The sequence below is a fragment of the Bidens hawaiensis genome, unplaced genomic scaffold (genome assembly GCF_021521415.1).
Source record: "Bidens hawaiensis isolate Kalapana, Puna unplaced genomic scaffold, B.hawaiensis_p1.1 tig00011691_1, whole genome shotgun sequence".
Classification (NCBI taxonomy): Eukaryota; Viridiplantae; Streptophyta; class Magnoliopsida; order Asterales; family Asteraceae; genus Bidens; species Bidens hawaiensis.
In genome coordinates this window covers 299666-325222 of record NW_027491924.1, presented here as the reverse complement: position 1 = coordinate 325222, position 25557 = coordinate 299666, and the positions used below count along the sequence as shown (strand labels likewise).

The 25557-nt window shown below is 35.2% G+C and overlaps 4 protein-coding genes and 1 pseudogene across 5 annotated transcripts; 3 read left to right on the top strand and 2 right to left on the bottom strand.

The window, feature by feature from the left end:
- The first annotated feature begins 1573 nt into the window (after positions 1-1573).
- LOC143538747 (uncharacterized) lies at positions 1574-4510 on the top strand. The gene is made up of 3 exons (XM_077032230.1): positions 1574-2211; positions 3012-3697; positions 4372-4510. The coding sequence occupies exons 1-3, from the start codon at positions 1987-1989 to the stop codon at positions 4409-4411; spliced, it is 951 nt and encodes a 316-aa protein (XP_076888345.1). The 5' UTR covers positions 1574-1986; the 3' UTR covers positions 4412-4510.
- Positions 4511-6734: 2224 nt separating this feature from the next.
- LOC143538745 (UDP-rhamnose/UDP-galactose transporter 2-like) lies at positions 6735-8930 on the bottom strand. Its single transcript, XM_077032229.1, has 5 exons — positions 8607-8930; positions 8177-8361; positions 7534-7734; positions 7174-7341; positions 6735-7085 (listed from the first exon to the last, which is right to left on the bottom strand). Exons 1-5 carry the CDS (start codon positions 8734-8736, stop codon positions 6735-6737), a joined length of 1035 nt encoding a protein of 344 aa, XP_076888344.1. The 5' UTR covers positions 8737-8930.
- Positions 8931-10949: 2019 nt separating this feature from the next.
- Positions 10950-14259, bottom strand: LOC143538746 (chaperone protein dnaJ 10-like; annotated as a pseudogene). Its single transcript, XR_013136307.1, has 7 exons — positions 14109-14259; positions 13595-13724; positions 13363-13521; positions 12388-12566; positions 12232-12312; positions 11273-11405; positions 10950-11201 (listed from the first exon to the last, which is right to left on the bottom strand). The product of XR_013136307.1 is annotated as a chaperone protein dnaJ 10-like (transcript).
- A 2460-nt stretch (positions 14260-16719) lies between these two features.
- LOC143538715 (late embryogenesis abundant protein D-34-like) lies at positions 16720-19463 on the top strand. The gene is made up of 3 exons (XM_077032203.1): positions 16720-17026; positions 18751-19044; positions 19133-19463. The coding sequence occupies exons 1-3, from the start codon at positions 16721-16723 to the stop codon at positions 19307-19309; spliced, it is 777 nt and encodes a 258-aa protein (XP_076888318.1). The 5' UTR covers position 16720; the 3' UTR covers positions 19310-19463.
- Positions 19464-20500: 1037 nt separating this feature from the next.
- Positions 20501-24765, top strand: LOC143538744 (uncharacterized). The gene is made up of 5 exons (XM_077032228.1): positions 20501-20966; positions 23114-23248; positions 23322-23504; positions 23618-23785; positions 24353-24765. The coding sequence occupies exons 1-5, from the start codon at positions 20630-20632 to the stop codon at positions 24511-24513; spliced, it is 984 nt and encodes a 327-aa protein (XP_076888343.1). The 5' UTR covers positions 20501-20629; the 3' UTR covers positions 24514-24765.
- Positions 24766-25557: the final 792 nt, after the last annotated feature.

The following is a 25557-nucleotide window of genomic DNA, read 5'->3' as shown; positions in this document are numbered from 1 at the left end:
TAGTCGAATTTGTCGTGATGTTGTGTTACAGGTGGGAGAACTTAAAATTAAACAAGATTTTTACCCGTTCTCCCTGGGCGGGTCGGATGTGGTTCTTGGGGTACAATGGCTTGCAACCTTGAACATGGTTCAAGCCAATTGGAACGAAATGTTTTTGATTTTTTCAATCGATGGGCAAATATATAAACTTCAAGGTGTGGCTTCAGGGCCACAAAAGTCAGCCTCGTTCCAACACCTAGCTGTTGAACCCGAAAACAAACCTGATATCCCTAACAGTTTACAGCCTGTGTTAGACAAGTTCAAAGCTGTTTTTAAAATCAACTTAATTCACTTATACAAAATGCCTCTTTTGGTCATTTTACATCAATAAGTTAAGCGAAACATTTTTTAATAAACAACTTATTGACTTATGTTATTACCTAACACTTTTTTGAAAACTCCTTATTAGAAAGTCATAAGCCCTTTTCAACTTATAACAAAAAGGCCTTTTCACAACAAATAAGGAATCCCAAACACACCCTTAACATAAATGCTAATGAACATTACACCATATGATATTAAAAAATACTTAACACTTAACATAGTAACTAAACACATAATCTTATCAAAATAATGTTTTGTTGTTCGAAATCCACAAACCTCTAGTGTTTTACAATAAACAAGCTTCAAATTGTTCATTCTTATAGGAATTTCAATATACACAACACTATTAAACGGATGTTACTGGACGGACGTTAAAAACTACTGAACGAACGCGGCCTTTGTCCGCGTTCATCCATTAAGCATACTGAACAAATTTTTTTGTTCATGTCCAGTTCATTTACCAAACAATTAGTTGGACGCCCGTCTACGGCCATGGTCCAAACTTTAGTTTTACCGAAGTTAAGAATTAAAGAGAAACCAAAAACCTTTAAAATGTGAACAACAATTTGAGAACTCGGGACGTTGAAACTTGAATAATCAAAAGGAGATATATAGTCCAAATCCAAAACCACAATTACAGTCTGTGTCAGTTGCAGTATTCATTTGATCATACAGATTCAATCAGACGCCTTGATTTCTTCTATACCTAATTCAATCAATCAATCAACTGAATCCACACCAACACTGGCACCAGCATTGCCATGGATGACTCACTATTCGAAGGCATGGTCCTCTTCAACCCTACATCTTCTGAATCTTCATCTTCTCAATTACCACCACTAGTCAATAATAATAATAATAAGCCCGATGATCCTGTTAATCTCTCTAATCACCGTGAAACTGATCAGCAATCGGTTCAATCCACCACCGGAGCTTCGTTTGAGCCTCTGGATGAGAACCTGTTCTCCGATCTAACCCTAATTCAACCTCAAGACGACGACGTTTCCTCAACATCGTCTCGTAGTACTACTACTGCTACTACTGATTTTGCTTCAATTACTTCAACTGTTGTTACTAATAATAATAATAGATCGCTCACGTCACAGAGTTCATCGATCAGGAAGAAGAAGAGAGCTGGATTGAGAATTGGATATGGTAGACCAGCTGCGGCTGTTGATTTTGATAATTCATCGGCTCATTCGCGCCGTCACCGTCTCAAGTATCATTGCCTGTGGTTGAATCTGAAGTTAAAATTCAACCAGAAGTAGAAGCACACGTAGATAAACAGCAGGTTGTTCAAATTGTACATGATCCTGAAATTAAGTCTGAAATTAGGGCCGAATCAGTTGTAGTAGACGCAGTCGGTTCTGAAATCGAAGAACGGATCACGGTAACGGAAACAGTCCAGATTCGGAATCAACGTTTGAACAGGAGGTTACACGAGCTGAAAGCAGGGAGGATTCGATTGAGTTGAGATATGAGCAGGTTAAGAAACAGGTTGCTGATAAGCTGGATTCTGCGCAGCGAGCGGTGGCTGCTGTGTCTGTTAAACGGAAGGAGGTTATTAGAAAGAGAAGGAAGGCGGCGGAGGAGTTGAATCTTGTGTCTGTGAAGTACAAGGAAATGGAGAAGGAGCTGGAGGAAGCAGTTGAGTCGGAAGATTTCGAGACTGCTGAACGGGTCAGTGACGGTCTTGCATCAGCTGAGAAAAACCAGGAGGTTCTTTTGATTGCTTTGAGAGAAGCGGAAGCAGAGTGTGATGAAATTGATTCCAAGATGCAGGAGGCTTTGGAGCTGCAGATTGTAGCTGAAGAGGAATGTGCAGAACTGCTAAAAAGCTTTGCAGTGGTGAGTTTGCTATCTTATGATATGTAAATCATGTGTTCAGTGATTTTAAACATAATGTGATTTTCATTGGCCGCATAGTGTTAATAGTTTCATAGATATCACTTATCAGATTATACATACATATGAAATGTTGGAGCTAAATCAAACTGATCACATGTAGGAAAGTAGTTCTAAGTTGATTACAACTGGGGCTTTAATGAGTATAATATAAAGAAAGACATATAACTACAAATAAACCAATAGTTTTAAGTGATTTACACTTTGGTTGGGATATATGAAGTCATGGAGCTAAAGCAAACTGGTCACATGTAGGAAAGTAGTCGTTCTAAGTGTAACACTAGTGGGACTTAAATGCGTTCAAAGCAAGTCAAATGACTGAGAATAAACTGATAAATTTTAGTGTTTTACACCTCAGTGTAACACTAGTGGGACTTAAATGTGTTCAAAGTAAGTCAAATTATCAGTGCTAATTATGTATATTAATAGTTTAATATTAGGGTTTATTTATATTTAGCTTACTAGATTGAGGGGCTTGGATTAGATTATTTAATATAATAATATCACACTACTGCAGCAACTTTGATTAACCAAAACAAGAAACAAAAGATGAAAAAGAAAAACAGACTTTGATCAAAACTATAATCGACTCCTTTTTTGCTAACATGAACCGAAAATTTAACAATACAAAGACTCCATGACCCGTTTATTATACTATAATTCGGTTAATTATGTATTCACTTTTACAGTTGGCATCTTTATTCAAATAACTCAAGTAATTCTGATTTATGTTTTCTTCTCAGGATGCTGATCAAAATGCAGATTCTGTCATCTCAAATGCCAAAACTAAAACTTCAGAAGAAATGGAGAAATGGGATTCATTATCTGAAGCTTTAGAGGCCAAGAAAATGGAAGCTGAAATTGAATCAGATGTTATATCAGGAGCACGTAAAGGGTTAGATGACTCCGTTGACCAAATAGTCAAAGAAGACAAACAAAAAAGTGAACTCCTTTACAAGAAACAGAAGGTTTTAGCAGACGAACTACAAGAATTACTCGCTTTAGTGAAACAAAAAGAAGCAGAAATATCAGAAAACAATTTACAAATCGAAGAAATTGAAAAAAAGATGGCCGGTGCTGTTTCTAGCTTCCAAGATGCACTGTCAGACTTTGATCTGAAGTCTGCAAATCTTCAATCCGGCCTATCGAAACTTGAATTGGAGAATGATGATTTGTGTAGAAAAAAGAAGGAAATTGACGATTTTGCCCTTCAGGAAGAAGCCAGAGGGTTGAAAATCAGGGAACTTGCACGAGTTTCTTCAGATGAAGCAAGTGTGCACCACGAAGTTATAAACTTGCGTAAGAGTTTAATAAATTTTATATCAAAATCACGAGAAGATAAAATACGGTTAGCTACAACTGAACAGAAGTTGTTTGATGATGTTCAAATGCTCAAACAAGATATCTCTCTGTCAGAGCTTCACTTCAGGTTAGTTATCTGATTAATCATGGACTCGTGATTTGAATGTTATAAACGTAAAGTTACTAGAATGTCATTACTTAGGTAACGTTTGGTGACATGAAATTAGGGGAATGTAGGCAAGTAGACAAACCGAACGTTCGCCGGGAAGTTTGAACATGAAGGAAAAATTGTTCATCTAGTTAAATGAACGAACATGAGCATATGTCTCATTTGTTCATTTATGTTCATGAACGTTCGTTTAGTTAAGTTCGTTTATGTTTGTTCATTTACTTTCAATTATATTCGTTAGTTTGTTATTATATCCATCTAAAATTGTTTGGCCCATTACAACATAGTATAGATTTAATAACTTTTTAGGCCCAATACATTGTTCTTTACGTTACTTTTAACTAGTTTTAGCTAATTTTCTCTCAGTTATATTAGTTCATCAAATTTAGTTATGTTCGTGAACCGTTCGTTTATACTATTAACGAACGAACATAAACAAACAAGAAAACCCTAATCTTTTAATTGTTCGTGTTTGATCGTTTGTTCAGTTAAAGTTAGACGAACGGACACGTACATGCCCCGTTCATCAATTAAAATCAACCAAACAAACATGATACTTGCTTAATTAGTTAAAAAAAACGTCATTTTGAAACAATACAAATGTTATAAGCTTTTCTTTATTTATGTTTTAGGATCTATCTTCAACAAAATCAGGAACCCAACAATCAATAGAATCTTCCAAACAAAGGCTTCTTTTTATAGAAAAGCGGGTCCCGGAGATCAAATCCGAAAAGCGAGTCTTTGCAACCGCAAGAAACTTCAACGAAGCAGCCCGAATTGCCAACGAGGCGAAGACATTATATGCTGAAAAAGAAACTTTACAAGTTAAAATAGATGAAGATACGAATACCCTTAAGAAGATAGAAGACGAAATCAACGAAAATGTGCAGACATTACAAGAAAAAGAAGAAAATGTTTTAATAATGGAAAAGGATTTAGAAGCGGTTAGATACAAAAGTTTGATTCTGGTTGCGAGTGCTGCCAAGGCTGAACGATCGGCTGCTCTAAAATTAGGCGATGTTGAAGAAGCCGATATTTTGTTGCAAGAAGCCGAGGCTGCAGATTTGGAAGCTACAAAGATTCAATCAGATTGTAAAAATGAAGAAATTGATGGTGAGATGTTGAATTCATTTGTTTCAATGGAACTTATTTCCACTCTTGATAAGAACCAGTTGGCTGAGCTGGCAAGCAACATCAATGGTGTCTAGAGGTATTCTTTTTTCTTGTGTTTTTCATACACCCATATTTTGTTTTGGGATTTTGATTTGTTGAAACTGTTTATGTTTGTTCGTGATTTCTATACAATGTTGTATAAACAATTGAACTTGAGGATTTGTTAAAAGAGCTAAGACCTTTCATTTGGTTTAGTAACATTCAAGTCAAAATATATTGAGTTGTGAGTACAACTAATGTGCTTTAAGTGTTTTGATTTGGTTGATCTACAATGGTGTTCTTGATGTAGCATTGGGTGTTGTTTACAGTAGTGTTGTAGAAATCGTCAGGCGCTAGTCGGGCGTGGGGTTAATCGGATTGGAGTTTATATGTAAAATTTCAAATATACATATATATTTCAATTTTTATGTTTAAAATTTTCAATTTTGACCGATTTTGTTCAAATGAGGATTAATTGGTGACAAGTCAGTATGGTAGAGTCTAGCGATTAATCGGGATTTTTACAACATTGGTTGGTAGGTCGAATTCAATAAGTCATCACAAATTAGAAAATCATGTCAGACATGTAAACCTGTGCACAATACAATTTATCGTAGTTAATACAAACACGACCCATTTAACTTGAAGTTTTATTTTATAATTTTGCATGTTAATAACTTAATAATCTAAAATTATAAAATGGTGTTAGTCTCTCAGATATATGAACCTAGACACAACACGATTTTTTATAGGTTAATACGAACACGATCCATCTAATTTCACGTTTTATTTAATACTTTTTCATATTAATACTCTAAAATTATAAATTTAGGGCCTTGGAACCAAAACTACAAATTTATATAAAACTAGGATTGCACCTGTCGCATTGAGGCGGTGCATTAACGTGCATTCGGTTGGTATGAGTTAAATTCGTTACGATACTGACACTGAATTTAAAAAATTAATTCGTCAACAAAGAAGACAGTAACAACACATGTTAAGAAAACAAATAAAACTTATGATCAAAGTTACACGAATTCGGTTGGTACGCTACAATAGGGCACTAAACCCAAAAAAATATATTATTAAACGCCCAGAATACTCATCTAGCTTATGAAAAAAAAGAACACACTTAAAACAACGTTTATTTGGTTGGTAAAGCCGGTATGTCAAACCTGACCGTTGTTGTGGGGAGTCAACGCAAATCAGGACGGTTTCAGTTATGTTTGTTACGATGCCAAAATAAAACAATAAAAAACGAAAAATTTACAAACTTTAAAAAGAGAAAAAAGAAAAAACTGGATGACGTGGCACGAGCTGATGCTGCCACGTGAACCAATTAATGAATCTATTAATTTGACACAATACTTTCTATAACTGCATAAACAAATGAGCTTAAAACTTGGTGCACAAAAACACAAAAAATTAAAGGCATCCTCAAAACTAGAATGGAGTGAAAAACACAATCAACCAGCTGATATTAATGAATCTATTAATTTGACACAATCCTTTCTATAACTGCAAAAACAAAGGGCTGTTTGGTAGTTAAGACTTAATGGCTCATGGCCTCTTAATGGTTAAGAGGTAGCCTTAAGTCTGAATAACCATTCAGACTTAAGGCTACCTCTTAACCATTAAGAGGTTATGAGCCATTAAGAGTTAGTCTCTTAATGACTGTTAAGAGGCTACCAAACAGCCCCTGAGCTTGCTTAAAAAGCTACATAATAAAAACTATAAATTCCAATTTGGAACAACAATGAACAAAACCACATCAAAAAACATGCAAAACATGATGATATCAAATCAAATCAAATGCATATTTAATATCAATCAATCATTCTTTCTATTTTGACTCCCCAAACTCAGGTTCCTTAATTGGACCTTTCTCCAACCCTTCTTTCAACAAAGTCAACTCTTCAGTCAAACTATGTTTCGAAAGCGGTAAGCTTTTGTTAGCCGCCTTCTCGACTTCCACTGCCCAACTATAAATCACCATACCCGCAACCGCAACAAGCATGCCCGCAATGTTCTTGAAAGTCAACTCTGAGTCAAACAGCAGCCACCCTAAAGTCAACACGGCTACTGTTTTCATGTGACCCAAAACTTGAAACGAAACAGCTGAAAACCGCCCTATGCAAAGGTATTGACTAATGTTGCAGAAAACCGCCAATGAGCATGATATTAATATGAAAATCTGTAATTTGTGAGAATGAAGTTAAAAAAATGATTCACCAAAATGCTTGAAATGTTACAAGAAATAAAAATGAACGAATATTGCTTACGATTGCGCCAGAAGATATGGTTTTCATGTAATCGGAAATTAGTCTTCCACTTAAAAAATAATCAATAAAAGGGCCAAGTACAAGAAGTGAAAGAGCTTGAATCGGTGCGGTTTTACTCAACAGTTCAAAAGCTCCAATCGAGTATTTCTTCTGCAAGGATCCGATAGACTGCACGATAGAATCAAAATCATTATTGTTAGCTATAGTCATACTGACTTATCATTAGAATTTATTAGTACATACATTTCTCTAGGGTTTATGGTTTCTTTCGTATATGTATTCTTATATCATTTACTTTTACAATTATTAAGGATTTGCGCGCATTAAATATTGCTAAACACTCGTGACACGTGTACTCACAATTTGTTGCAATGATGTTGCTAGCACTGCTACACACGCGCATATAAAACCTTTGGCGTTAACTTTAACGTCAGTCACGGTGCAAACACCAACGCCTATAACCACAACCACAACCGAAGCTTTGACTTCCCTTGAATATCGCTTGCTATGTAGAATCCATTCCATCACACAAACCACCGGAATCATGCTTAGTTTGGAAATCTACATAGGAAAAAAAACATAAGTAATATACTCAAGAATACAATTTTTTTTGTAACCATGAGATACCGTTAAAGAAAAACTCATGGGCCCACCAGTACACTGACTGACAGGCATGTGGTCTTCAAGAGGTTAAGGCAGAAACCAGTGGAAGCTAGATTCAAATCTGAGTAGGGATGAGATCGGTACCGAAAACCCTGATCCCGAAAATCACAAGGTATCGGTTCGGTACCGGTATTTAAGGTAAAATTCGAGAAATACAGGTACTGTGCCGATATCGAAACTCAAACGAATTTGCTCATCCCTAAATCTGAGACCTCTAATTAAAGGAATCAGACGCTTACCACCGTACCACCCGTTGAACATTTCAAAAATGCAACTTATACCATAAAACTAGAACTTTATTTATAAAACATATATGCAAATAAATTATATAACTACATACTTGGTAGAATCCAACTGAATTCAACATGAGACTAAGGTTCATCCCGGTGATGGACATATTCGCAACGATCGAAAACCATAAAAGCTCCCATAACGGAACATGTTTGGCCGTAGTGTACCCCGAAGAATTCGACACGAATCCAACCAACGCCGTTACCGCAAAGTGGAATCCGGTTAACGTTGTAGCTGTAAACAAACACCATTGTTAGCAAACTAACCAAATCCTAATTCAAAATCAAGAAAATATAAAACTTTTCATGATCTATGAAATGAAGTCAAAGTTAATAACTTTATGCATAATTAGGGCAATACGATCAAAACCCAGTAAAGTAGAGGTGAAATTGAAGCTAGATCAATGAAATTAAACCCTAAATTGATGAAATTGAACCTCAATTGAACCCTAAATTGGCAGATCTGAAAGACCCACTAACCGAAAGTGAAAGAGTAGCCGTTAGCTGACATGAGTTGCTTGTTGGCCATGATGATTCCGACAGAGCTTACGACGTTCATGGCCCATGCTCCGACGTCGGACACCGGCGATGGTTTCTTGTCGGTAGCCATAATTGATCGGAATTGAATTGGGTATTTGACGGCCAATTGAAGAAGTTGAAATAATAATAATAATAAGAAGAAGAAGAACAGGACGAAGATGATTGACAGCAAGAAGAAATCAAGATTCTTTTAATAAGAATAATAATATTAGTTAATGATAATGATAATAATATGATATGAATATGAACGGTGATCTAGGGGTAGAAGAATTAATATTATTATATGGAGACAAGATCTGTTTTATTTTGGGAAAATAAATAAAAGTTTTGAAAATTTTATTTATTAAAGTTTTGATTTGATTTTGATGATGGTGGTGGTTACTTTCTATTTTTAGTTACTTTTATTTACTAAATAAAGACAACTGTTACTTTACTTTACCTAGCTTTTTTTAGGTGGTGAAGAGGATGTTACTTTTTAACATTTGGATAAGTTTTATTTGTATGGTTGTGTAAACTATAAACTATAAAGTGAATGTAGTAAATGTGTCTCTTCTATTGTGGTGATTGAGAGTTTAAGTATGAGACGGATAAATGTGTAGGTTTAGAAGTAGTTTAAAGAGTGTGTGTTAGTTGTTTAAAAAGATAGTTAAATTGTGTTCATGGGGTGTTAGTTGTGTTAAGTTGACGGTTTTCGAGTTGGTGGGAGTGATTGTTCAATGTAAATATGGTGAATATTTTTTATTTGTGTAACATGCACACATTTGAAGTTGTGTGATATGAACACGAATCTTTGACTCGTTTATTTAAATGTGTCATCAATCGATCTCTTTCTTCTTACGTGTCATGTAAGTAAGTGGAGCTTTAAAAAGTTAACCAAAGCTAAATGAAAAGAAAGAATGATCTTAAATAATGTGTGCACGTGAAAAGACATGTTGACTCTTCCAATCCAGTTCTCACTCGAAGGAGAAAAAAAAGATGGGACTACAACCTGCTTAGTGCAAGGCAACTTTTCGTGATTGGTTGGAATCTTTTCGTATAAGGTCGACGTGGTCACTCTATTAAGCTTTCCCGACAAGTTTATTGAAAAGGGTATGAAAGATTGCTATTCAAAGCATTTGGTTTGGGGATCTCCCAACATCCTTCTATCCCTATTCTCAAGCAATGTGAATTTCCTTTTGTGACAGGCTCATTTATTCGGATGTGTCGAACGGGTTGACATATGACAATCAAATTGTAAATGTTTTAATCTGATTGGTAAGTTGTAAAAACCGGGTTCAATGGGTTATATGCCGACAAGTTCAACTTAACAAGGTATACAGGTCTACCTAACATGATCCATTTGATCAAACATTTTAACCTGCACACGACTTGCTTATTAAACATGTTAAAGTGACCGTATATGGTTAATAAGTTATTAACATGACGTGCCAACATGATAAATACCTTGTAAATAATTTATGGTTGATGCAAAGTCGCATTCGATGCCCAGTATGTGGTTTCATGTGGATGAAACCAACCAAGGCCATACTTACCTACCGACATCACATATATGGACTATAATAGACCATGTAACATGTTGTAACTTTCTTTTGATGTCAACTGTTATTTGATTGCATATTGTATGGCGCACCATCAATTTTAACTAGAAAATAGCAAAAAACATTGTATATAGTGAATGAAAGACTCACTTGTAGTATATATGTCAAAAAAACTTGTAGCAAATACATAAAATTGAGAAAAAGAAACGGTTAAAATATCATCTTAGACACAAGTGACTATTTCCGGCACAACACAAAAATAATCAAATTTTGAGTTGTCATATCTAGTTTGTTTAATAAACAGGTCATGATCAAGTTGACGTGTTTAACCCTTTTGATTAAACAAATCGACTCACCAACTTCTACAACTAAACATATCAACCCACTAACTTGTTTAGCAATTTTTTTACAACCCATGAAAAATAATTTAAACGAGTCATGTATCGATTAATGTTTTACACACAATAACATACAAGTCATGTTTAGGTTGCAATTCAACCCGTTAATCCAAAGCCCGTCAAGATAACATGATTGACACCTTAAATCTTATGTATCACGCCTTAAAATCGAAGCATATAATTATCAATGTTGCTTTTATATTAGAAACACATTAGATCAAACAAATATAACAATTTAAATATCACTCAAAATGTATTATAATTCAAATAATTTAACATGTAAAAATACTTGCACTTATAATAAAATCACATTGAAAAACTGAAGTATTCATTTATCTAACTTGCACTGTACATGAATCTGCAACATAGTTAGGGAAAAACAATACATTATGTGTATAATAAATCAAATTAAAAACTTAAGTATTCATTCAAATAAATACAAATTCAATATCATTACCACAATGATACATACATACAAACACATACATACATACCATTCAACCATGCAACTTCACTTTAATCTCTGGGCTCCAGGGGGTACAGTTGGCATAGGGTAATTGTAATTTTCTGCACCTTGGGGAGCTTCCACATATGGACTCCACAAAAAAAAATTATAATATAAAATGGGAAAAAATATGTTTTAATAGCGGAAAAATATGAATAATAAACCTGAGGTGCAGTGGTGGTTTGAGAAGTTTGACCAGATTCTGCAGCTTTTGACTTATGATTTCAATACCATTTGGATCATGCATGCCAGAGTTTAACATGGGGTCACTCTCATGCCCATTGGCTGGTTTTGCTTTCTGAAACCAATATAATTGTTTATACATCAGTCATGTATCGGTCTTGACTGATCTACTTGAAGATGGGTCGATTTGGGTGAGATATTATATCTCTTCAACGGGTCAAGTGGATCAATTTTAAAGGATCTAGTTAACTTGTTTGACCCGACCCATCTAGTTAACTTGCTTTGCCATACCGGATCCTAGGGGTGTGCATAAAACCGAAATAATCAGCATTACCGGCTTTATATTTGCAAACCGAAGGACAAAAGCGAACTTAAGGCGTAAAACAGAACCGGCTTTTATAAGATATAACCAAACCAAAACCAGTTAAAACCAGAATAACCGAACCCACCCAAAAGGGCCAAAACCAACAGTTTGGTTTTATGTTTTTCCAAAAACAAAATTTTTAGTTCAGTTTCAGTTTTTCAAGTACCGAAAACTGGAATAACAAACAAACCGACTTTTATAATCAAATCAAACCAGCTTTTGTTATTGAATTAATGAATTATAATTTTAAATTTCGAATGTTAAGTAACTTATATAAAAATAATAAATGGTGTAGCCCACATATTTTAGATCCAAATGTGTAATAATATATTAACCATTAACTAACAAAAAAGCTTACATCCAAAGTTTCATGCCCAAATTCATTAATTTTTGCCAAAAACTTTTCGGCCCAAAATTTTCAATCCCAAATGGCAAAACCAAAAAAAGCGAATCCGAACTCATTGTGAAAAGCAAAAACCAAAACCAAACAGTTAAAAAAAACGATTTTTTTGTTCAGTTTGAACCCAAATCGATCTATGCACACCCCTATACATAATATTATTATTAAGTATAACACCTGAAAGACCCGACCAAGAGTCTTCAATCCCTTGGCTCGCATACGAAGCTCCTCTTTTTTCACAGTATGATCATGAAGAACCTGAAACAAACAATATAAATCTAAGTACCGATCTACATATTATATAAGCTAAAAATAAGGAAAAAATAGTACAACCATTTGACAGACACGAGCAACTGTGGCTTCAATATCTGCTACATTAAGCTTCCAAAGTGAATCAATCATTAATTTCTTGTGTGACTCCATGTACTCTTCAAGTTGCTCTTCTGTGTACTTCCCTTCTGCACTCGATTGTCGTTTCATGTCCTCTTGAAGCTGAATTAAAGCAATCGCCCCTAAAAAGGTAAAAGGTAACACAACAATGACAAAAAAGATAGTGTTGCAAATTATTAAAAGGGATAGGCTTGTAAACGAACCGAACGAAACATGTTCGTGTTCGATTAATGAGCTTTACCATAACAAACGATCGAACACGAAATAAACGAACAGGGTTTTCTTGTTCGTGTCCATTCATTAAGAAAATGAACTGTTCGTGTTTGTCTATGTTTGTCTGTTAACAGTACAAACAAAAGGTTCACGAACGTAACTGAACGTAGATGAATGATGATAACTGAGTTAAAACCAATAACAGTTAATGTGAATAATGTATCAGGCCTGAAAAGTTATTAAAAATAGACTAAATTGTAATGGGTCAAAAATAAAAAATGAGTGTATTAAATATTAACGAACGTAAATGAACGAAGTTAAACAAACGTAAAGTAACGAACATAAATGAACGCAAACGAACGTGCATAAAGAAATTTATGTTCGTTTGGGTAACTAAATGAACTAAAACTGTGGTTCGTGTTCGTTCATTTATTTATTAAAACGAACATCCCGCCGAACGGTTCACTAAACGTTCAGTCCATTTACATGACTAGAAAGGGATAAGTTCATACATCCCTTTTAGAACTTAGTAAAATAGCATATTTACTCAACAGAAAATCATAGTATCAAACACACATTTTCAAATTTGACATCTATGCCTTTCGCCCTTTCCCTTAAATCTTGCATTATAATAAATGGGTAAACATGAAATACTATGGTTTTCAAGGGTTTATATGTAATTTCCATATTAAAAGGCAGATGTACCTGTGGCGGCTGTAACTTGTGATTTAATAAAGTGACCTTTGTTCCTAAACCACTCAGCAATAAACGGTAAACCAAGATAAATAGCCTTTTTACCAAGCTCCTTGGCGGCTTGGTGAGTATATATATAACCAATTGTGTTCAACATGTCCATGCCATAAGCTACAAAAAGGGTATTAATATGTTTTAGTAAATGATCTATAACAGAAAGATATGTTGCTTAAATTAACAATACCTGCATTGGAAAGCCTTGATACTTCAGCTTCAGCATGGCGAATAAAATCATCTTTGTTTCCTTGAACGTATTCATGGAGACGATTTTTAAGTAATTCAATTAATTTTTCTTCTCTTTCCGTTTGCACAGTCTGTGATGCACACACTTAACTGATTCAAATTTACGTAGACACGTTATAAATTTTATAAAATATTACTTCTAGTGTACTGCCAGATAACAAGAAATATGTTACAGTATATTATAAGAGCGCGATCAACACCGTATAAATTTTATGTAAAAACGGCTTTAATGCTTGTATATATTATTGTATTGGGAGAGACAAAGAGAGACGGTTATGTAGTTACATAACCACCTTATGTATCACAATTAAATTTGTAAATTTGTCTTTTTCAATGCTTCAAAATTTTGTCAAACACTTCAAAAGGAATAAAAAAATTGTCACGTTAGTCAATTTGCCATCTATATGATTCAAATTGTACAGTTTAATCCCGATTCTATACGCACACATACATACCCTCATCTTTTCTTGCAACTTTTTAGCATCAACATGCTCCCCTTCTGTGAAAAGATCCAAAGAAGCCATGGATGCCATTGCAAGCTGCCCAATGTAGTCTTCAAATAACTCACTCCCAAAAAGCATTGCCAAAGATTGCAGCCGGATCAATGATCGCTTCACTATAATTAACAGACAAAATAACTAAATAAATATCAAGAAGAAAATAAACATATGAACGCGTGTGTGTATACAGTACAAGATACCATAATCCATAATTAAAGACCACAAAACTAACGTTGATATTCCTGATTTCCCGTGAGCATCATAAGCTTGTCGTTGATCCGGATTACTCAATACTTGGTAAGCTTCACCTAAAACCTGTTGTAAAATATAAAATCTTTAACTAAAACAATACATTAAAGAAAAAATATAAGTAAAAAATTCAATACGGGTTAGATGGAAATGTTGCCTGAAAATTTTGTGCTGCAAGAGGATCATTTGGATTTTTGTCTGGATGGACTTGTCGTGCCTGCAATCATCCAAGCATAGCAAGTTAAAGATAACAAGAATTAAACTATGCACACACAGACATGTTAGCCTGCCCGATTTCATGAATTAACGTAATCTAGTTTGATGCACAGAACTTTTTTTCTTCAAAGGCGTTGGTTTGCTGTGTCAAAGATCTTAAAACGGTAAAGATAGTTCATGAATATAACGCATATACGTAACTTCTACATATTCCAACAAAGTTCAAAAGGATTAAACGACTGGTCCGATTCACACAGTCGATTACAATATAACAGTTAAACCGCCAAAACTTCATATGCATGTTCTCTTACAGACACAATGTGCTACATATAAGTTGTTCTAGCTTGAATCCTAATCAAACTGCAGATCATTGATTGTAGAGATAATGAAAGGTTGCCTAAATAATATAGACATTACTACACCTTAAATGTAATGTTATATTTCATTCAATTAGGGCAAAATAATAACACATAATAAATGACCAAATTAAACAAAAAAAAATTCACATAAATATTGTATCAATTAAATGAAGACGTGTTATACAAACTGAATTGTCAATTGTTTACGAATTGAAAGCTTATGATTGCGACGTAGATACGACCGAGGCTGCGTTTGTAACTTTGCTGACCATCAGGTCTGGCTCAGGCCCCACCTCCTAACCTTATTTTAACAGATAACTGATAATGAGACATTGGTTCACCCTATACTATTGTTCCTCAAGATCGAACTCTTGGAACTCTAGGCTGACAAGTTTTGGAAGGAAACTCTTGCATCAGTCCCGACCATAAGGTGGAGTCGACGAGTTTTAAGCTAACATGGAGCGGAGACGATGAGTTTTGAGCTAACATGGCGGGGAGGCGACGTGTTATAAGCTAATATGGAGGGGAGACGGCGAGTAAGAAACATATCGTCTAGATTTCCTAACGTAGAGCTAAAGATGAGTTAATAAAGGGACGAAGAGGAAATTCAAATTTTGAAGGAACATATTTTGAATCTCTCATTAAAAGTGGGATATTTTGGGAATTTTCCCCCGACCATAAGGGAGGTACCACCTTGTCGCATTAGATATGTTGGAAGCATGTCGTTGATACGCCCCGAGCCCCAAACTAGTCGAGCTCGAGTAAATGTTAGGTCAATTGTTGGGTCAAATATCTGTATAGTTAAAAGATTATATTTGCATATCCTTTTAAGTTCCTTTTTTTCCTTTTAGAACCGCTAGCTCACATGTCCGCTAAAACTACTCTACATCTAAATCTACATCAGTATTAGTATCAATCATTAAACTAAAACGTTTAACCACTTATGAAGGCCAATTGAACCGGATTTCGCACAGTAGGCCGGTATTTTGAGCCCAGTATTTTTGACCGGTTTGCAAGAACATCATACCGGCGGTTTTTGTCTAATATCGGGAAACCGGTTTTAAGACGGGAAATTTTTTATATTTGCGGCCCATATTTTTTCAAAATTTCCTTTAACCCAACAATTAACATTCAAATGTGTAAACTTTATGTCTATTTTTTTTAAAAAAAATTGAGTGTTTTTACATTATTTTTTTAATATGGATTAACTTTTAAATTATTTTTGTTATAGGAATCATTTTGTTTTTGGTTATTTTTGTATTGAAGTTACATTTATAGGAAATTATAAGGTAAACTATTTAACCGGTTGAACCTTCCGGTATAATTCGGTTCAACCGGTTATACTATTTTTTTGTCCAATTCGATACAAGTAAAATACCGGTATACACGCATTTATTTTTTATATTTCTTTTATTTTTTTATTTTTTTTTTAAATGACCAACTAAATGTTTCTTTTATTTAGTTTATTCAAAAACAAATATCCAAACTTCTTCTTAGCTTTTCTCTTGGTTCGAAATCAACAAAAACATGCCACCTGCACTAAAAGTCTAAAAAACCAAACCTACTTCATATTCCAATGTCCAGACCATACAACACGTACACGTAAACCACAACCGACCTTCATCGTACTCCACGTGGACCTAGCCCAACCCGACAATCTCACCGACCATACACACGTGTACATCAACCAACATATTTAACTACCTCGAACACCAACAAATGTTCAATCCACAACAATCCAAGATGAGTCAGAACCAACTGCAAAAACATCCCGTCAAATTCGGAGACGTGTTTGAAGTTTCCGGCGAGTTAGCCAACAAGCCGGTGGCCCCACAAGACGCTGCCATGATACAGGCGGCGGAGAGTACGGTGTTTGGACAGACCCGGAAGGGTGGCACTGCTGCAGCCATGCAGGCAGCTGCTGCAACTAATGAACGAGCTGGGTTAGTTGGTCATCAGGATTTTACTGTTGCCAGTGATCAAGGGGTTACTGTCACTGCTACTGAGCTTACCGGTGCACGTCTTGTCACTGAAACCATTGCTGGCCAGGTTCTTTATGTTAATATTATATATTTTTCTTTTAGAAATTGGTATATTTAACGTGTGTGATTAGATTGGTGGTGCATAATTTGGTAAAACGTTCAAAATGGGATTGACTTGTTAAGCACATTATTCTTTCTTTATCGACCATTTGAATCATGAATCACTAACGGGTCACCAGCTCACCCGATTATATTGATAACAATTTTTTTGTTGGGTTTAATTTTAACATTTAATAATTTTTAATTAAGTTTTTTTTAGTAAAACTCTTTTTATTTAATAATCAATAGATTTCTTAAACCAGTCAACTACTTATTCAGATGGTGTTTGGGACCTCTTACATAAGTTACAATTTTTTAACTTATTAACTTAATTAAAAGTTTTAATTTAAAGTTATAAGAAAGTAAAATAAGGAATCCAAACACCCACTTAATGACGTGACAACCACTATCCACTATCTCGGTCTGATGGTGGTGAAGACATGGCCTTACAACCAAATTGTTGCGGGTTATAGTCTCACCTTAAGATATTTTTAATTAAGTTTTTTTTAGTAAAACTCTTTTATTTAATAGATTTCTTAAACCGGTCAACTACCGATTTAGAGGGTGTTTGGGATCTCTTATATTGTGAGAGAAAAAGTTACATAAGTTATATTTTTTTAACTTATTAACTTTTTTAAAAGTTATAAGAAATTAAAATAAGAAATCCCAAACACCCACTTAACAACGTGACAACCACTATTTCGGTCTGGTGGTGAAGACTGAATACATGGCCTTACAACCAAATAGTTGTGGGTTATAATCTCACCTTAAGATATGGTTGAAAAGCAGAAAAAAAATTGAGGGGTTAAAAGAAAATTGATTTAAGTTGTGATGGTTCAAATACTTTTGAATCTCAGACACAAGGTGTGAGGAGTTTTATGGTGAAAAAATTGATGATTAGAATAAATAGATATATACTTTTCTTAAAGTAATAGATATTACATTTATTTATCAATTACCCGGTACTCCATACCGGGTGACTTGATGGCATTGACACGTTGGCCAGCCATATAGATCCATTAAACGTCTTTAAATTATCTCGATCCAGTTTTGGGGAAAACCCACTAGTAGTAAAACTCGGATGCCCTCGAACCGGAGATCATAAAGATTTTGTCTTCCTTTATTGAGTCACCCATGCCCTCTCAAAGTATTGTATGTGAGGATCGAACTTGGGTCTCTATTAAAGAACCTATGCTTCCTATCATTGCACAACATTGAAAATGACTGAAATACATATTACATAGAACAACAAAAATAAATCAAATTGAGGACGGAAATGAAAAGAACTAAAATGGCGAGTGTCATGGACAGGGCCGTAAGCGAGCTAGGCTGAGCGCGAACTCGATCTTAGCCTGTTTCGAGCTCCTTTTTTTAAGCTCTAGTTCCTAAGTTGTTTTTAACCCAGAGCTTGGCTCGTTTGTTATTTATTAATTAATTTATATGCATTCTTATTTTAATTTTATATATTTTGAGAAATACCTTAACGAGCCCAGAGCTCACGTGCACTTGAATGAGCCAAAGCTCAGGTAGGACTCACCTGTGCATTGCAAAATTAATATGTAGAAGACCAAAATAGTTAGAACTTAAAAAAAACTCACAAGACTTGTTAAGGCTCGAGCCTAAACGATATTATCATACAATGATTCGGAAATGATCGAGAGCGTATATTAACCATGAGTTCATTTCCGGCAGGTGGTGGGGCAGTATGTGGAGGCTACACCGGTACTCCAGCAAGGCGGTGGTGTGGGAGATCTTCACCAACAGGGTGCAATAACAATCGGAGAAGCACTCGAAGCTACAGCAAGGACCGCGGGGAACAAGACCGTCGAGCAGAGTGATGCTGCGGCAATTCAAGCTGCGGAAGTCAGGGCTACCGGTAGTAATATACAAATCCCCGGTGGACTCGCAGCTCAAGCTCAATCAGCTGCCACTTTGAACACATCTACATGTGAAGAAGATAAAGTCAAACTTAGTGAAATTTTGACGGTCAGTTATTTTTTGATTAATATACTCATTGCATCTTGATTAATATTTGTGTACTTAAATGTTTATGTGTGTGTGAAAATATTAATAGGATGCAACGGTGAAACTTCCTGCGGATAAGGCGGTTATGAGAGAAGATGCTGAAGGTGTGTTGAGCGCAGAGAGGCGGAACACTGGTGATATGACGGCTCACGCTGCTGGAGTATCGGCTTCCATTTCGGCTGCTGCTAATTTGAATGAAAAGGAGAGTGTTGGCAAGCTAGTTTAAAGCCTATCAGTGTCACGTTGTTCTACTTGTTTCGGTTTAGTTTTTTATAACTTGAGATGATTCGATGTTTTGTTATAAGACACTTAGCATAGTGCGAAAATACATGTGTGGACATCGATCAGGCAAGGCAACTCCTTCACAGCCTACACTTTGATAGCCCTTACTCTTGCGTTGAAGTCGAGTACAAACAATCATCTCCATATGGCCTATATAATGACCTACAAAATGCATCCTAAGTCATCCCTTCAAAACTACACCAATGATTATCCATAGTTGTAACATAAACACTTGCCTTAGAGATATTGTTCCAAATTTCTAAATGACGCCTAACTCATGGTGATTGAATCACTCAATTTAGACGTGTATAGATAAACATTTGCATATGTTCATATTTTAAATGCACTTGCGTGTATAAGTTGCTTGTATAAGCGACCCATGAGCTCTTGACATGTCCTCTAAACCTTGAGGACAAATCATCTGTCCCTGAGTATGATCATGGAACATAGAACACTGGTTTCTTTATGCACTGAACTTAGTTATATAATTAATGACCCATACAGGCTCAGCTCCGAGATAGCAAAAAATGTTTTGGGCTGAAAGCGAAATTTTTTTGGGCGTTAATTTAAAAGGCGTTTGTTGGTTTAAACAATTGTTTTTTTATATGGGTTTACTTGGTTATAATTTGGGTTGTGTAAAAAATTTTTGTGTGAAAATATAATTAAAAATGTCTCAAATTTGAGACTAGAACTCATAACCTTTTAGTTGAAAGTAATACCCCTTTGTCATTCCGCCATTCCTATTGGCCGGCCCTAGACCCATACTCCTTTCCACTTTCCATTACTCCACTGGCACACCATGAACAAACCCTTAATAGATTTACGTTAATGTCGAAAAGGTATCCCCCCATGCACAAGAACCAAATAGATTTCATAAACCATCGCCTCCTGTTGAGTTTGATATCGCCATTCACCAAATGTTCCATGTCCATGAAAACGAGCAACTGAAAACCGAATATACGTCTCAATTAAGAAGAGAAGGACATACCAACTAACCACTATTCTACATAATAATGAAATTAGAATTTTCTTTGATTCAAATAATATATTTTTTGAAAATTAAATTAAAATATATATAAAAAAAAGGAAAAAAAATAAAAAAAAAAAGGCGGGTCTAGTATAACGAATTATTAAACCCACGGTCACAAGTCTACCATGTAGCACCCACACACACCAAACACACATCTCATTTCCACACGCCTCTAAAACCCTTATAACCACCGGCAACCGTCCAATCGCCGCCACCAAACCCTAATCCACCACCATGAGACGAGCTTCCACTCTCGCCGCCGCTTCCACTTCTCTATCCCGAACCTTCCTCGCCTCCTCCGAACACAACATCCTCTTCCAAACAGCTTCCTCCAATGCTCTCACTTCTCGCCGCTGGTTCTCTTCGTCTATCGGATCCACGTCATCCGGCGGCGGATATTCCGGCGCGGCTAAAGCTGTTATGATGTCGTTGGGATGCGTTGCGGTGGCTAGTGCGTCGTTGTTGAAGGAGAAAGAGGCGTATGCGAAGGAGCCGGTGAATCTAGATCTGATTCCGAAGGAGTTTGTGCTGTATCAGTATGAATCATGTCCGTTTTGTAATAAGGTTAAAGGTATTATTTAGGTTTCTTGTTCAGCAAGGTTTTTGTTACATGTGGATTTATTATTAGGGCTAATATTGGAAATAACCATGTTGAAATTGATATTAACATACATGTCACATTAGGTTTGGTTTATGTTTTTAATTTGAGTATTATATATGTGATCGGCTCGACGCTAGTTAGTTTTATATGTATTTGTGTGATTATGATATCCTTTTAACGCTAGTTAGTTTTATATGTATTTGGTTAATATTAGAAATAAACTAAGAGTGGATGGTGAAGTTGATGTTAATGTGTCACTGTTAGAGGTTGGCTAATAAACTGGTTAATTGAACCGACTCAAAAAATGAAACCAAAAATGATTATGTAGAAACCGGTTTGGAACCGATTGAAACCGTAGGTTCGGAACCGGTTTGTAATTTTCTCCACCAAAACCGGTTCCAAACCGTTTAACCGGACCGAACGCGGCCAAAATCAGTCAAAACCCGAACCAAAACCGATTGTAACCTGTTCAAGAAATCGGTGGTTTTGACTTTTGTTGACCAACCGAACTGGTTTCAACCCAAACAGGTTTTTGAGTTTTAAACTGGTTTGTGCACCTCTGGTCACAGTAGCTATATTTATATCTTTAATTTGAATATTATATTAAGTTTTTGGATGGTTGTGTTATTAGATGCATTATTTTGGATACGTGATCAACTTAACAATACTTAGTTCTGTATGTGTTTGGTGTGATTATGATATTCTTTGGAAGAAAGGAGTGTGAGTGGATGTTAGGGATTGGTTATTGAGGTTGATTATCTGCCTTTTAATTTAAACAACTTATTAAGCAATTTAGAATTTAGATTAGAAATACACACTCAAGATACGTTATTTAGGTACCAAAACATGATAAACGGATAGGTGGTTTTATATAGAAATCCCGAACACCCGCTATAGCAGTTAGGAAGACAAGTTTCTGAAAACAGTGAACGTAAGTGCATGAAAATAGATAGTTGGAAACTGAATGATGATAAAGAGAGCACGATTCGGTTAATTGCTTATAGTTGTGACTAATTATTTCTAGCTTGAAATTATGTTACCACTTGCTAGTCGCAATAGTAGTTTTGAATACATGTTTTTGAAAACGATGAAGATACGTGCATGAAAATACATATATAAAAACTGAATGATAATAAAGGGAGCAAGTTGGTTAATTGTTTGTAGTTGTGACTAATTTCTTCTAGCTTGAAATTATGTTAACGCTTACTGCTTACCATGTCTCAGACCACCAAATCACAATTCAGTGGACTATACCTTGTTTCTTGAATTCACATAGAACAATTTACTAATCTATCTTTTGGAAAGGATAATTGTACAAAAATAATGCATCTAAGCATTTTCAACTACAAGCATAACATCAACGGTACATCATTTGATGTACATATGTGTTATACAGAATGCCATGTTAGATTAAAGACTTATGTTTTTCTGTAGCTATGAAGATAGTGAACAAGTTTAAGAAGTCTGACAATGATTTTATGTACTTGATAACTCTTACTTTCTGCAAACTAAGAACCGTATGTAAGTCTTAAGAATTTTGTTTTTCTGTAGCTGTGAAGTCATGAAGGTAGGGACTAGGGGCCTTAGCTCTTCTTACACTAGTTTTGGTTGCCTTAGCTATAGTTTTTTCTTAGCGCAGACCTAGCACATAGATATGTTAAGGGAGTTTATAGGTAGTTTTGAGGGGATTTGGTTACTTTATTCATGTCTATCTGCTCTTTTTTTTTCTGACCATTTTGTTTTATTGGTAGTTTACTGCTATTATTTTTAGTACCTTTTGTTTTGATTCCCTATACCACACTTAATGTTATCTGGAAACCATACTTTACATGTCAAGAAATGGGTTTTTCTGGAGCTGGGGGTCTCAACGGGAGCAACCTCTCTATCTTTTGAGATAGAGGAAAGTTGTACACATCCTACCCTTCCCTAACTATACCAATAGTTTTTTATAAGTGGGATTTTATTGGGTATGTTTGTTTGTCTTTGTTTTAAGATTTATGATAGCAAATGACACGTTTGTTTTAGACTTTTAGGTGCATTGTATGTGTGAAGCAAGGTATTTAGAAGCAAGAAAATTGATACATGATACTTTTCTTGCTTGTTTTGTTGTTTTTCAGCATTTCTGGATTACTATGATGTGCCATACAAAGTTGTGGAGGTGAATCCACTTAGTAAGAAGGAAATCAAATGGTCTGATTACAAGAAAGTGCCTATACTAGTTGTGGATGGTGAACCACTTCAAGATTCATCAGGTTTTCTTTCATTAAGTTCAGTATTTAAGCTCAAATCAAAGGTACAACAATCATATAACGTAATTTTGTGTAGCTATTATTGACCAGCTGAGAACCAAACTCAGTTCCACTAAATCAAATTCACTGGCTGACAATAACGATGAAGAAAAGAAGTGGCGTAAGTGGGTTGATGATCATTTGGTGCATGTTTTATCACCGAATATTTACCGAAACACTTCTGAGGCTTTGGAATCCTTTGATTATATTACTAGCAACGGTAAGTCACAAATATGGTATACTAAAGTTAATTAGGTATACATATGTTTTTTCTTTAATTTGTGAAAAATCGAGAACAATCCTAAACATTATATTACTGTTCTTGCAATTCAGGTAATTTCAGCTTTACTGAAAAGTATACAGTAAAATATGCGGGGGCTGCTGCTATGTATTTTGTGTCTAAGAAATTGAAGAAAAAATATAATATCACTGATGAAAGGACAGCCTTGTATGAAGCTGCTGAAACCTGGGTTGATGCACTTGATGGAAGGGACTTTTTAGGTCAGTTTTTATCGGTGACATTTTCACACAATATTATTACTGTAGTTATCTAAAATATACACTCTAGGACTAGCGACCCATTTTACTTTTCTGCTAAATGTTCTGTTTTTACTCATTTGACCCGTTAGAGGTAAAACATAACAAGGATCAACTCATTTATTGTTAAATGGGTTAAAATGCCACCTGAAGTGGTTGACCCAGTTGAGGTTGCAAGATGGGCGAGTTGGATAACATGCTAAAAGGGTTCGGGTTAAACAGGATCGGGTCAGGTTCACCGAGGCACAAACATCTTTTTTTTTAATCATATACTACTTTGAAATAAACAGTTTAGATTTTTATGCATTTTGGGTGATTTTGACTCGTTCCTTTTAATCAAAATAAAAGTTTGACCTGTTGGACTAGTTAAACCAGTGGTGCTAAATGCCTTTGTTATAGATAGTTATATAAGGAGATCGGGTTCATTTGGTGTTTGGGGTTTGACTTGTATAGTTTTTTCATTAAGGTTGTTTTGTATATGCATTAAGGAGTAAAATTTCTTACTTTTAGTATTTATTACAACTGCATCAGGTGGGTCGAAACCTAATCTGGCTGACCTAGCTGTGTTTGGAGTGTTGAGGCCGATTCGTTATCTGAGGTCAGGTAAAGATATGGTTGAGCACACCAGAATTGGCGAGTGGTACACGCGAATGGAGAATGCTGTTGGTGAATCTTCAAGGATAAAGGCCTAACCTTTAAGGTGAAATGATATGCAACAGTAAAGTATATATACATTTTGCCTAAAATATTAGCTATGTTGATGAGATTTTGTTTATTGTTCCATTGATTTATTGCGCGATACGCACTGCATTGGTGTTCTTTTTTGCTGTAAAAGATTAGAACCAGTGCACATGTAGACTGGTAGTACAATAATAGAGAAAAGATTGATAGGGTGTGCTCATACTATCACTAATTCAATAATCAGAACAAATCAAAACTTTACATTCAAGTGTGTTTTATTGATTTTGATAGCATGTCATCAGTAAGTTTTGTAAATTTTTTTGGTTGTGTTGTGAATGTGATTGTGGAGTTTTGTGAAATGGAAGCACTTGGGGGTGGTAGTGAAGTTGATTGTGAGTTTGTGACATTGGAAAAATAGTAAGGTAGGGGTGTTAAACGGGTTTGTTGGTTAACTTGACACGGACAAAAACTCGTATATGACACATCCGAACATTGTATCCGACACGTGGCACGAGTTTTAACAAGAACATGACTCACCTTCGAACATTGTGTCTGACGCGTGGCATGTGTTTTAACATGACTCACATCCGAACATTGTGTCCGACACGTGGCATGAGTTTTAACAAGAACATGACTCGTTTAATTTGACATTGTATTTTTTATTTATTTCATACATATTAATTTATTAATGCTCTATTAAAAAAATAATCAAATGTGTATAAAATATAACGTCTTAAACAACCTGATTTTCATTTTTCTTTTAACTTATAAATTTTGATATAAAATATCCAATGAGTATTAAGTTATGGTGTAAAACACAATATTAATGCTTAACCAACTTGACGTATGATCCAATTTATTTAATAAACGAGGTGGTCTTTATTGATCCCTATATGATCTCAAACAATTGGAGTGCTAACACTCTTGTACTCGTGCAATACTCCGACACATAATCATGAAAAGACGCGTTGTTAGTGGGCCATTCACGTATATAATCTTGGATCGGGTAACAATAGAGTATATATTATATAAGGTTGTATGCTGTGGACATTCAA

Excerpts from the sequence above, each read along its gene's own strand:
- LOC143538715 (XM_077032203.1), top strand. The coding sequence starts at position 16,721 with ATGAGTCAGAACCAACTGCAAAAACATCCCGTCAAATTCGGAGACGTG. Across the intron at positions 17,027-18,750 it reads CTGAAACCATTGCTGGCCAG|GTGGTGGGGCAGTATGTGGA; the intron begins GTTCTTTATGTT and ends CATTTCCGGCAG. Across the intron at positions 19,045-19,132 it reads AACTTAGTGAAATTTTGACG|GATGCAACGGTGAAACTTCC; the intron begins GTCAGTTATTTT and ends AAATATTAATAG.
- LOC143538747 (XM_077032230.1), top strand. The coding sequence starts at position 1,987 with ATGGAGAAGGAGCTGGAGGAAGCAGTTGAGTCGGAAGATTTCGAGACT. Across the intron at positions 2,212-3,011 it reads TGCTAAAAAGCTTTGCAGTG|GATGCTGATCAAAATGCAGA; the intron begins GTGAGTTTGCTA and ends TTTTCTTCTCAG. Across the intron at positions 3,698-4,371 it reads CTGTCAGAGCTTCACTTCAG|GATCTATCTTCAACAAAATC; the intron begins GTTAGTTATCTG and ends TTTATGTTTTAG.
- LOC143538745 (XM_077032229.1), bottom strand. The coding sequence starts at position 8,736 with ATGGCTACCGACAAGAAACCATCGCCGGTGTCCGACGTCGGAGCATGG. Across the intron at positions 8,362-8,606 it reads CGGCTACTCTTTCACTTTCG|CTACAACGTTAACCGGATTC; the intron begins GTTAGTGGGTCT and ends GTTTGTTTACAG. Across the intron at positions 7,342-7,533 it reads CAACATCATTGCAACAAATT|TCTATCGGATCCTTGCAGAA; the intron begins GTGAGTACACGT and ends TCTATCGTGCAG.
- LOC143538744 (XM_077032228.1), top strand. The coding sequence starts at position 20,630 with ATGAGACGAGCTTCCACTCTCGCCGCCGCTTCCACTTCTCTATCCCGA. Across the intron at positions 20,967-23,113 it reads GTTTTGTAATAAGGTTAAAG|CATTTCTGGATTACTATGAT; the intron begins GTATTATTTAGG and ends GTTGTTTTTCAG. Across the intron at positions 23,786-24,352 it reads TGATGGAAGGGACTTTTTAG|GTGGGTCGAAACCTAATCTG; the intron begins GTCAGTTTTTAT and ends CAACTGCATCAG.